At 41.7% G+C, this 13,161-nt stretch overlaps 1 protein-coding gene across 2 annotated transcripts in view; it reads right to left on the bottom strand.

The window, feature by feature from the left end:
• ano1a (anoctamin 1, calcium activated chloride channel a) overlaps nucleotides 1-13,161 on the bottom strand; it is a 185,359-nt gene that overhangs the window by 159,284 nt on the left and 12,914 nt on the right. For both annotated transcript variants that reach the window (XM_061963822.2, XM_061963821.2), the window contains exons 2-3: nucleotides 8,543-8,673; nucleotides 2,300-2,647 (exon numbers count right to left, since the gene is read on the bottom strand). In XM_061963822.2, the coding sequence (XP_061819806.1) occupies nucleotides 2,300-2,647; nucleotides 8,543-8,632 (438 nt within the window). In that variant the 5' untranslated portion in view covers nucleotides 8,633-8,673. The remainder of the gene's footprint in view (nucleotides 1-2,299; nucleotides 2,648-8,542; nucleotides 8,674-13,161) is intronic.

Genomic DNA, 13,161 nt, shown 5'->3' with positions numbered 1-13,161 from the left:
AGCCTTGGCGCTGGTGCTAGCCTTGGCGCAGGGCGTGGGGCTAGTCGTGGCGTAGGTGTTAGCCTTGGCGCTGGTGCTAGCCGTGGTGCTAGCGACAGGTGCTAGCCATGGTGCAGCTAGCCGTGGTGCAGGTGGAGGTGGCCTAGCTGGGGGTTGTGGCTTGGCAGGCCGAAAGACTGGTGGTGGTGGCTGGACCGGAGGTTGCAGCTTAGCAGGCCGAAAGACCGATGGCGGCGGCCGGGCTGGCAGCTGTGGCTTGGCAGGCTGAAGAACTGGTGGTGGCGGCCGTGCTAGAGGCTGTGGCTTGGCATGATGCTGTGCAACCCCACCTGAACAGCTCCCAGCCCTAGCCCCCCCCCCCTCAAAGAGCGGATACCAGACGCGCTCCCCGGGGTATGGAACTGTCTTTTGGGGTGGGTGGAGGGAAGTCAGGAGGGGGGCAGAATCCTTCCCATTAAATTGTCCAAAATGTCTTTTTTCTACCCGGGATTGAGTGGGTGAAAAAAAAAATGTTGTGACTTGGGCGTGGCTTGAGTCCTGGGGGGAGGGGCATGAAATTTGGGTGGCTTGGATTGATCTAATGTTCAGGAACATGTTTTGATAATGCTTTATCATGGTCATGGGATTAGAGTCTTTTGCTGGGGGCGGGTGATCAAAAGAAAACGAGTTCAGAAAAAAAAACCTTGATCTGTGATGTCATCCTTCAGCTGCGGGGCTGGTAGCAGCCTGCTCCCGCCCGGAGTGGGAGGAGCCTGCGGGAGCGCCGCGTGCTGTCCGCTCGCCTTCCCTGACGTCCTTGGTCTGGAGCGGCGCTTCCGGGACTGCGGTGGCGTGAAGGTAGTGACATCTTTTAATTTTAACACTCAAAAGGAACAAACAAAAGGCGCTCACAGCGGAGGTACAAAACGTGGCTATGAAAATAAAACACTAGCACGAAGGCAGAACTATGAACATAAAACAAAACTTGCAAACTATGGCCTGAATAAAGAAAACTTACTTGGAACAAGAAAAGAGCATGAAAAAGAGCAGCATGGATCATCAACAAGGGTGTGTAGAGAGTGATGTCGCCAGAAAGACAGCCTGGCAACTGGAAGCTTAAATAATAGTGACATGATTAGTGACAGCAGGTGCGTGACTCAAAATGTGAAAACGTGAGACAGGTGCGTGACATGAGGATGTGAACCAGGTGAAACTAATGGTTGCTATGGTGACAAAGCAAGGGAGTGAAACCAGGAACTAAAAAGTGTCCAAAAACCAAGCAAAACATAACTAAACAAAACATGATCACAGACATGACACGCTGTAAACAAGGAAGTTCTGCGCCACTTTAAAACACGCCTCGCCAAATACAGCATTAACACTGTTGCTTCAAATTTAAGTAAACATTTAAATAACAAACATTCGGACCAGCACAAGGAGTTTAAAGTGTGGCAGGTAATATAGTTAACAGCTTCCCTTGTGCACATATACAGTAGATACGAGACATACAGCTGGTTGGCTTGTTGAAAATTATTAGAGCAGTCATAACCGCCCATGTAATGTCAAATAATGAGGATAAAGTGAATTGACTGAATTTCATAACAAATTCCCATTTTTTTTCATTTGTGTTTTATCTTTAACGATGTGTGTTTTACATGCTACTTGTCTTATCTGTGTATTTTTAGCCTTGTTTTCAGTGTTCACTAATTATTGTAAATGTCTTAAAGCACAGCTCAAAATTGGCAACCATAAATCATGAAGCATTTAATACAATGTCGATAAACCTTTATATTCTATTCTAACCTAATTCTACATTATGGCAGGCTTTATCTAATATGTTAAATAATTGTAAACTTTAAGTGCAATAGGAAAAGCATGTGTATTTTAATTTAAATTATAATATTGTTCTTTGGGTGCAATAAGAAACATATGTTTCATCATAAATTTTATCTTAAATGTCCAGTTAAAATGAAGTCAATAATGACGTTTTTGTGTTGTTGAAATACATAACGATATATATTTTGGTACCAAAATATTTGTGTCGGTACAATGCTAGGTGGGACGTATGTGCAAACGTAACTATGTCGTCGCTTACGTGCCCAAACGTAAACTATGCAGTGACGTAGCAAGCGGTGTCCCAATTCTTAGGGAAGATTACAAAGCTCGAACCCTTGTTGCTTCATTTCGAGTGTGTAGTGGTCGTGAGTGAGGGCTAGTGGTAATGAGTGATGGGGGGTATTGGGATTGGGCCTAAACCTGTGACTAGAAGCATAACTACTGTGCAGACCAGAGGCATCTTTTTCAACTCTCTTTATCTTACCTTCTCGTCTTTTTCCAACTCCAGCCCATTCTCTTGGAGGTTATCTTCAAACTCTTCCCGCCGGAACCGCTGGTCATCTTGATGATAATTGGTCTGTTGTTTTTGGGCAGCAATCTCTGGGTCTTCTTTTGGCTGCAGAGGTGCACGGCTGCTTCTCGAGCTGAGACTGCGGCGGAGACGGCGAATGAAGTTGCCGTCTGCAAACTTGGGAGCCTTGTGCCGAATACTGTTGGGTTTCTGAATGTGATAGGCAAGCACATAGTCTACTCGCCGCTTGCCATCAGCAAAATATGGGCCTAACGCAAGACACGGGGGTGCTCCATCTCCAGCTTCAAGATTTTTCATTTCCTATAGGAAAGAAAAAGAAGAAGAAAAATCAATTAATAAAAGAAAAGTGTGGGTTTTTAAATGCAATTTGACAAATCCACACATTACTTATTATTTTTTGTGAAATGAACATAATACTTTTAGGAAAGCCAGCAGTAACTTGCGATGTCTCTGTAGGATTGATGTACAGTAAGCCTTCCTCATTTGACGACTCTAATATGTACACATCCATCCATCCAATATCAATACAGTTGTGTTTGTCCTCATTATCAGCTGAACTCTGGTGATAAGAGGGGTACACCCAGGACTGGTCACCATTCAATCACAAGACGCATATGAACAAACAAGCATTCTTACTCACGATCACACATTTCAAAAGGCCTACTCCTCCCCATCGGAAATGTCCTGATCACCTCCCCGGGTAGGCGTCGAGGAGGCCTCCTGACATATGCCTAGTCATCTGGCTCCATATGTATGGAGCACCGTCAGTATTATTTAGACTTCCTACTGAAGGACATTGCTTCTCAACCTATCTCTGAGGCACAAGGGGTCAAACTTAAAAGGGAACTGCACTTTTTTTTTTTTTTTTTGCTTATCTTTCACAATCATTATGAAAGACATGACGATGGATGTTTTGGGTTTTTTGCATTCTAAATATTAAATGAAATAAATCAAAAGTTTGCTTAGTTTGGGAGCCCCGCAATTCCGTCTATAAAGCCCTTAAAAAAACATCCAAATACCTCCGTTAAGGTTTTATATACATGACGTAAGTATATATGTAATATAGTAATGAGCACATTTATAATAATATGTAAAATATACGTATTTTGATCATTTTAAGCATACGCGGCACATTAATTTAAAAAACAAATCACAACGTTTGCTTTAATTTTCCCTCATCACTGTTTATTACTCACTGCAGACTTCATGAGTGCCAACAAACATAATAAAACATCACTTATTGTGCAATGTCTGCTGTCACTTGGATGCCGACTGCTAGGATGTTCATATATTTCCATTTAGGTAAAGAATGACTCATAATCAACATGAAGAAACAGGGTGGAGGGGCGAGAGGAACAAGCAGTCTTTTCACGTTGTCCTCGTCAGTTTTGGATTCTAAATGGCTGTCAAAGTGTACCAAATTGTCGGAATACCTACTCAGACGTCTCATGTTCAGATGAGATGCATCATTTATGATCTAAAGCGAGGAAGCAGCAGACTACTCGATGATGTAAACATAGCAATACACGGAAGTGATCACGGCGCCGCTGTAAATAGTTTGGATGCGTTAGCGCCTATAATAACAATATCACTAATACTTGGTTAATATTGAAGTCATGAAATATTAATGGAGTACTGTTAGCGGTTTTTGAATGGTTATTTATTGGATTTTACGAGCGAAATAGGGAGCTCCCATTGGCTCTGCTGTAAGATGACTTTTATTTACTGTTATTTACAATTTAGAACGCATAAAAAAATTTAATTAATCCGTTGTCATGTCAATCATAATGATTGTGAACGATAGGCAAAACTAGAAAAAAGTGCAGTTCCTCTCTAAGGCCCAGTGGCCAGATACTCCACATCACTATCTCACAGACTCCTTAGCTTCGATGGTACATCTTTTTGATTGTGAACCTCATTTGGATTATTCTCCTGCATCTCCCCCCTGGTAGGCCCAGTTGCTCCGTGTATGTTTCATCGCTTTTTGCGTAGCTTTTAAATGGCGTGCTATTTCCCCAGCCACCATTGCTTTTTGTTGGACCTTTGTCCCATTACTTTTGTTAATAAATACTTTGGACCTGTTTAGTGGTTTCCGCATCTGCATACTGGGGTTCACATCACAAGAAAGTGTAACAAGTACTTTGATTTTAGTACTCCCCACTTTTCATATGATTTGGTTTTTAACAGAAAAATGTTCATCAAACTGTTGCCTCTGTTTTAGTAGCGTCTCACATTGCGGCTAACAAACCATGATCCATCATGGGATAAAATACAGTTGTGGTAACAGCACTTTGATAAAGAAGGTGAGATACACTATTGAATTCAAGATATAACTCATAGCAAAATACGAAAGTAACTCTCCACCCTGCTCGCCCCTCTCTGCATTTCGCCATATTCGCCGACATGAGTCTAAAATAAGGTAAAGTGTTGTTAAATCAAAAATATTAATGTATATTTCATTTATCATTAAAATGTATTTGACTTTGTCTTGTGCATGTAAAACTATAATTATTCTCTGTAAAATGTGTTTTGTGTTCATATTTGGATGTCTAGAACAGATTAATTCAAATGATATTATTTATTATGGGAAAATGTATTCAGTCGTCATCTGACCTTTAGGAATTGACAAACGACAACTGAGGAACCACTGTATATGTTTTTCTATCCTCTCAGGTTCAGCATTTAAAAAGTGAACCATTGTTTCTGCCTTACATATGATAAAAACTCTCTGAAATCCTCACACTTGATAATAACACTCTGCTTTCTATTTACACATGTTGAAAGGGAACTGCGCTTTTTTTGGAATTTTGCCTTTCGTTCACAATCATTATGAAAGACATGACAACGGACAACTTACAGCAGAAGCAATGGGAGGACGTCTATTCCACTTATAAAACCCAATAAGAACCATCCAAAAAGTGCCAACAATACTCCATTTAAATTTTGTGATTTGAATATTGACCAAGTATTAGTGATGTTGTTATAAGCGCTAACGGACACAAACTATAGCGGTGCCGTCATCACGAGCTTTACATGTTTGACTGATAAGCTGCTTCCACACGTCCTTGCTCGGCAAATTTTTGTGTAGATCATAATTCATGCCTCTCACTTGGATAGTAGAAGAACGAGAAGGTATTCCGAGAAGTTGGTACACTTTGATAGCCAATACAGTCTCGGAATTGGCGAGAATGACACGAAAATACACTTGGTTTCACCCCCCCTTTTTTTTTGCAAGGATTGTGAGTCATTCTGCATCTAAGTGGGAATATATGAACATCCTAGCAGTCGGCATCATAATGACAGCAGACATTGCACAGTAGGTGATGTTTTATGTATGTGGTCTCTCATGAAGTCTGCAGTGAGTAGTAATCAGTGATGTAGTTGAAAAAAAAAGCGAACGCCGTGATGCATTTTTGAAATTAATGCGCTGCGTATGCTTAAAATTAACAAAAAAACGTAAATATTAAATGTTATTATAAATGTGCCCGTTACTACTAGGGATGTCCCGATCCGATATTTGGATCGGATCGGCCGCCGATTTTTGCCAAAAAATGCGTATCGGCAAGGCATGGGATAATGCCGATCCAGATCCAGTTTAAAAAAAAAAAACTCCGGTCCGTGTTTTCCAACGCACCGATTTAAATAATACATTCCACTTTTCTGCTGCTCCCTAATTTCCGTTCCGCATTTTCCAGCACACCTTCAACACATCCACAGGTCTGTGGATTCTCACGCAGTTGCTTTTAGCTGCTGGCATTACACGACAGGCTCTTCTCACTCTTTCCTGTGTCCCCCTCTCACAGACAGCAAGCGCACCTTCTTACACACGTCACATACTCTCACGTCATACGTCACATACGTATACGCCCTCCCCGAGCAGAGCGGTAGCAGCATGGCTAACGTTAGCTGTGATGCTAGCGCAGCCGTGCGAGCAACGTTCCCTCTAAAGTCATACCAAAGACTATAAAAATGGGACCCATTACCTCCCTGCTTGGCACTCAGCATCAAGGGTTGGAATTGGGGGTTAAATCACCAAAAATGATTCCCGGGCGCGGCACTGCTGCTGCCCACTGCTCCCCTCACCTCCCAGGGGGTGATCAAAGGGGATGGGTCAAATGCAGAGGACAAATTTCACCACACCTAGTGTGTGTGTGACAATCATTGGTACTTTAACTTTAACTTTAAGGTGCGCGCCTGTGCAATTGCGCACTGCTCAAGCGTCCTCTACGCACGGCAAATCTATGCCACGCACAAAATCAAATAAAAAAATAAGCGCATAACAATTTTCGACACACGGACACGACAGAGAAAACAGTTTTCGTCATCATTGTTCAAATATTGTAACGTCTGTCGAGGCGCTTATCTCCATTCGGTGCCACACGCCCACACCATCAAAATGCCGAGGCAAACATTTCCAGATCAACACTGTATGAAAAAAATAGTGATTTTTTTAGTTGTGATTTCCTTCTCTGCATGAAAGTTTAAAAGTAGCATATATTAATGCAGTATGAAGAAGAATGTTTTAATGTAGACACATAGAATCATCATACTGCTGTGATTATATGCATCAAGTGTTCATTCAAGGCTAAGGCAAAATATCAAGATATATATCGTGTATCGCGATATGGCCTTAAAATATCGCAATATTAAAAAAAGGCCATATCGTCCAGCCCAAGTTCAATGATGCCATTTCTGTTTGTCATGTATAATTTTGTCTATTTTGTGTTTATCCTTGAATAAACAGGTCAGTTTCTTGTTACCAACCATTGTGTATTATTCAAACTCCCCTAATTGTTGTTATCAAGAGTACTAAAACCCTTTTCAACATGATTCTGACAACTAAGTAGGCTACATAACTTTAAACTTTAATACATGCTCGGATAGGCCAGTATCGGTCAGTATCGGATCGGAAGTGCAAAAACAATATCGATATCGGATCGGAAGTGCAAAAACCTGGATCGGGACATCCCTAGTTACTACATTACATATATACTTACATAATGTATATAAAACCCTAATGGAGGTATTTGGATGTTTTTTTAAGGGCTTTATGAGCAGAATAGAGGTGCTCCCATAGGCTCCACTGTAAGTGGACTTTTGATCACATTTATTTAATATTTACAATGTATTAAAAATACATCCGTCGTCATGTCTTTCATAATGCTTGTGAACGGTAGGCAAAATTCCAAAACAAATTCAGTTCGCCTTTAAGTATTAGATGTTATGTTTTTCAACTTTACGGATCATCACGGCTTTATGGCTGGACCTCTCTGTCCTAAAAGACTTGTTTTTCTACGCTGTAAGGACGTTTCTCGTTCTCTTACTTGTGTATGTGTGTGTGTATGTCTGTGTGTGTGTGTGTGTGTGTGTGTGTGTGTGTGTGTGTGTGTGTGTGTGTGTGTGTGTGTGTGTGTGTGTGTGCGTGTGTGTGTGTGTGTGTGCATGTTTGTGCATGGGTATACAAGGATGAGAGTGACAGTGCGACAGTTTCATGGGTTATATTTTTCTCTAATTCTGTTTCCTGCAATCTTGATGATCAATGTGGCGTGATTCTGGCCGACAACAACTTTGTATTTGGTTGGCTTCACAGTCCAGCCAAAATCGTGCTTTGTTGGCACGTTGGTAAGCCCTCGAAAGTTCGAATGCGGCTGATATGCACAGTCGCCTTACAGTCGTTACGCTGTTGTCCCAACATACTCCTTTCCCACACAAACACAGCCACAGTCAGGTAAACAATGGCATTTTGGTTTTCATTTTTTATTTCAAAGTGACATTATGATCCATTTATACTAATCTTAATGGATGTTTCCAGGTGTCTCCGATTGAAGTGATCAGGATAGATTTGATAGCTTTCCGAAAGTTTCTATGTTACTACGTGTGGTGAACACAGCATCTCAACTAATGTTTCACATTCCCGGGGCACTGTACTTATTGCAGGCTCAGAAGCGCATAGTGAGAAAAAGTGCTTAAGTCAATGGGAGAATACCAGCAGAGCCAGATTTGACAGGAACACCAACATTTTAGGATTGATACACCCTAAAAGCACGTAGTGACTGACTTACAATACGTTGACGGGAAGAATCCCGCATGGACAGAATCTACGCAACTGTGCACCTCTTCCTTCTTACGCGCATGGAAGAAGAGGGTCCCAAGTCATTGGACAAACACTACCTAGTCAAAAAAAAAAAGTCTTACTATTGAACTGTCATTCAGGGTCTTGGGGTTATTTGAATCCGGGGTCTTCTCCTCGCCAGGAACTGGCCAATAGTTGTCACTCCTTCTCATAATGTTGAGTTCGTCCAGCTTGACGTTAAGTGTGGGAGCTCCTGAGAATGGAACAGTGAGATGAATTTAGAGGAAAATAATTACAGAATATGTTCAGACAAGTCACCAACGAAAGTGTCTTAAAATACAAGTAATATTTATGCCAACAGACTACAAAACTTGTTTGAGAATGACAGTAAGAACCCCATACGTAGGTACACGACATATTCATTCATCCATTCACTGTCTTTACTTCTCAGGGCATTCAATCGATCGCAACTGAACTATATGGTTTGTCTTAGAAGACGTTTCGCCTCTCATCTGAGTAGACTTCATCAGTTTATGATCATAGACTCAGATTGGTCAGATCTAGTCTTAGACTTAAATTAGTAAGATCTAGTCTAGGGGCTGGTGCCAAAACCCCAAATATGTATACTCCAAAACCAGGAGGGTGTGCCTGTGCAAGGATGGTTTTGCCCTATCATAGTGAGAAAAACAACTGTTTTGATGCAAACAAGCAATCCTAACTGTCAAAGCCAACGCCACGTTGAAGTGTATTTTCCCCTTGTTAGCATTGCGGTATTGTGTGGCAGAACAATGGCTGTGGATGGACTACTTCCAGTCCAAAATAGTCTGAATTACCCACGTTAGCATTACATTCAGTTGCAAACAAATGGCACAAGAAACATTCTGGTCACATTCTGTAACCAGAATGTTTTTAACTGATATTAGAAACATTCTGTCATTTAAATTGCAGAGTCTTTTAGGAATGGTTGAAAGGACAGTGTAGGAGACAGGTGGTGTCGAAGGCTTTCCTCACTCCTCTTTCGTACCATCTGTCCTCCCTGTCCAGAATCTATCACAATTTCAGAAGAGTTAGAACCATTAAAAATCAGTTCCCAGTGCCTGATTTTAACCATCGTTATATACACCCGTCCATTTTCCTGTGACGTCACACAATGATGCCAATACAAACAAACATGGTGGATAGAACAGCAAATTATAGCGACATTAGCTCGGATTCAGACTCGGATTTCAGTGGCTTAAGCGATTCAACAGATTACGCATGTATTGAAACGGATGGTTGTAGTGTGGAGGCAGGTAGCGAAAACGAAATTGAAGAAGAAACTGAAGCTATTGAGCCATATCGGTTTGAACCGTATGCAAGCGAAACCGACGAAAACGACACGACAGCCAGCGACACGGGAGAAAGCGAGGACGAATTTGGCGATCGCCTTCTAACCAACGATTGGTATGTGTTTGTTTGGCATTAAAGGAAACTAACAACTATGAACTAGGTTTACAGCATATGAAATACATTTGGCAACAACATGCATTTTGAGAGTGCAGACAGCCCATTTCAGGCGCGCTAAGAACATATATATTTCCACGATTTCAGCACTCAGGTTAACCATACCTAAATAGACACAAAATACTGCATTACACAATACTACCCGAATGTACTCGAATGATTGAAAAAAATAAATGTTTTTAAGCTAAATTATTGGTAAACACAGTTTATTTATAATAATTTACGTAAAACCGCGAGTAATGAATAAAGTTTTCATCAATTAATATATTCTGTAGACATACCCTCATCCGCTCTCTTTTCCTGAAAGCTGATCTGTCCAGTTTTGGAGTTGATGTCAGCAGGCCAGGGATGCTAGGGTCTTTATCGTTGGAAATGCATCTGCTTTGAGTGTCGCAGGATATCCACACATTCTTGGCATCTCTGTCGTAGCATAGCTTTTGTCGGTAAAGTGTGTGGAACAAACGACTGACCATTTCGTCAGCTTTCCCCACACCCTCGTATTTTGAACAAATTTCGTCCAATTTCTTGCCACTTTCGCATCTTTGGGCCACTGGTGCAATTTGAATCTGTCCCTGTTCGTGTTGTTACACCCTCCGACAACACACCGACGAAAGTGAGAAAATGGCGGATTGCTTCCCGATGTGACGTCACGACGTGACGTCATCGCTCCGAGAGCGAATAATAGAAAGGCGTTTAATTCGCCAAAATTCACCCATTTAGAGTTCGGAAATCGGTTAAAAAAATATATGGTCTTTTTTCTGCAACATTAAGGTATATATTGACGCTTACATAGGTCTGGTGATAATGTTCCCCTTTAAAAATTCTTCCGAGTTTCTCAGATAGACCTGATACATATGGAATGACAATATTTTTGCATCTGTCACCTTTTTTCTCCTCATCCACTCTGTTTTTGTTATTTCTGGTACTGGATGCACTTTTCACAAACGACCGGCTGGGATAACAACAGGTTTTGAGGGCTTCCCTCAAATGCCTAGCCTTTTTCTCTTTGGCCTGTGGGCTGGTAGGAACATTATCAGATCTGTGTTGTAGGGTTCTGATAATGCCCAGTTTATGTTCCAGTGGGTGGTGTGAGTCAATAAGTAAATAAGTAGGTATTGATTTGTATGTGTAGGCTTTCGGTAAACCTCGACATAGAGGCCCCTGTTTTCTCTAACGTGGACATCATAGTCCAAAAAGACAACTTGTGTCTGACATCCTCACGTGTGAACTTGATGTTTTGTCCACTGAGTTAATGTACTCAGTGAAGGCTTACACTTCTTGGTTTCTGATTTTCACCCATGCGTCATCCACATATGTGTACCAATGACTTGGTCCTGTTCCCTTAAAAGAGCTTAGAGCTCTCTTTTCCATGTCCTCCATGTAAAGGTTTGCTACTATTGGGGATACAGGTGATCCCATGGCACAACCCTAACCCCCAAAAGCTAACAAACATAACTAGCTAACGCTGCTCTGTCTGGCTCCCTTGCTTACGTCACATGTCACTTGGCAACAGGCACCACTGTGCTTTCATGAAACATCTTTGAACTTCATATGCCCCATGTTCATCCATCCATTTTCTACCACTTGTCCCTTTTGGGGTCTTGGGGGGTGCTGGAGCCTATCTCAGCTGCATTCTGGCGGTAGGCGGGGTACACCCTGGACAAGTCGCCACCTTATTGCAGGGCCAACACAGATAGACAGACAACATTCACACACACATTCACACACTAGGGCCAATTTAGTGTTGCCAATCAACCTATCCCCAGGTGCATGTCTTTGGAGGTGGGAGGAAGCCGGAGTACCCGGAGGGAACCCACAAAGTCACAGGGAGAACATGCAAACGCCACACAGAAAGACCCGGAACCCGGGGATCGAACCCAGGACCTTCGTATTGTGAGGCACATGTACTCACCCCCGTTTCACCATGCTGCCCTCATATGCCATGAATTTTTTAAATCTTTTTTTAACTCAATTATTACCTACTTAGTAATTAAATTACACTTATTAAAGAATAATTATGTTAGTAATCCAATTATTGCTTTGCAGAGGAACGAGTAACTGGAAAACTATAATTACATATTTTTTTTAAAACAATTTTCCAAACACTGCTCATCACACACTGCTTCTTTAAATTGTAGTATTTGGTATTGCTGATCTGAGATTGCCAGTTATGAAAGTGTTTAAGAGTGCAAGTTAATAACGTGTTGGTATTCAAACTTGCTACAATATGAAATATTAAAAATACTCTATCTTTCATAAATAAACTCCAATAATGTGGATAAAATCATCATAAATATAAACATTCAACAATAAATATTCAAATTATAATCACAAGCAAATTATGGAATTGGAAGGGAATGGGAATTTTTCCCAATTGAGCAACATTTTAGTAGATGTATTGTCATTAGTTAAAAACATAGAAAATAGATTTTGTTAAGCCAGCGTTACGTTTTGTACAGTAAAGGCTGTTCTAAATATCATATATTTCAATAATTATCAATCAATCAATCAATCAATCTTTATTTATATAGCCCTAAATCACAAGTGTCTCAAAGGGCTGCACAAGCCACAACGACATCCTCGGTACAAAGCCCACATACGGGCAAGGAAAAACTCACCCCAGTGGGACGTCGATGTGAATGACTATGAGAAACCTTGGAGAGGACCGCATATGTGGGTAACCCCCCCCCTCTAGGGGAGACCGAAAGCAATGGATGTCGAGTGGGTCTGACATAATATTGTGAGAGTCCAGTCCATAGTGGATCCAATATAATAGTAAGAGTCCAGTCCATAGTGGGGCCAACAGGACACCATCCCGAGCGGAGACGGGTCAGCAGCGTAGAGATGTTCCCAGCCGATGCACAGGCGAGCGGTCCACCCCGGGTCCCGACTCTGGACAGCCAGCACTTCATCCATGGCCACCGGACCTGTGCCCCCCCCCCCTCAAGGAAAAGGGGAGCAGAGGAGAAAAGAAAAGAAACGGAAGATCAACTGGTCTAACAGGGGGGCTATTTAAAGGCTAGAGTATACAAATGAGTTTTAAGATGGGACTTAAATGCTTCTACTGAGGTAGCATCTCTAATTGTTACCGGGAGGGCATTCCATAGTACTGGAGCCCGAATAGAAAACGCTCTATAGCCCGCAGACTTTTTTTGGGCTCTGGGAATCACTAATAAGCCGGAGTTCTTTGAACGCAGATTTCTTGCCGGGACATATGGTACAATGCAATCGACAAGAT

Source organism: Nerophis lumbriciformis, linkage group LG06 (assembly GCF_033978685.3).
Source record: "Nerophis lumbriciformis linkage group LG06, RoL_Nlum_v2.1, whole genome shotgun sequence".
Taxonomy (NCBI): Eukaryota; Metazoa; Chordata; class Actinopteri; order Syngnathiformes; family Syngnathidae; genus Nerophis; species Nerophis lumbriciformis.
The sequence above is the reverse complement of the archived record's forward strand: the minus strand, read 5'-3'. Positions and strand labels throughout refer to the sequence as shown.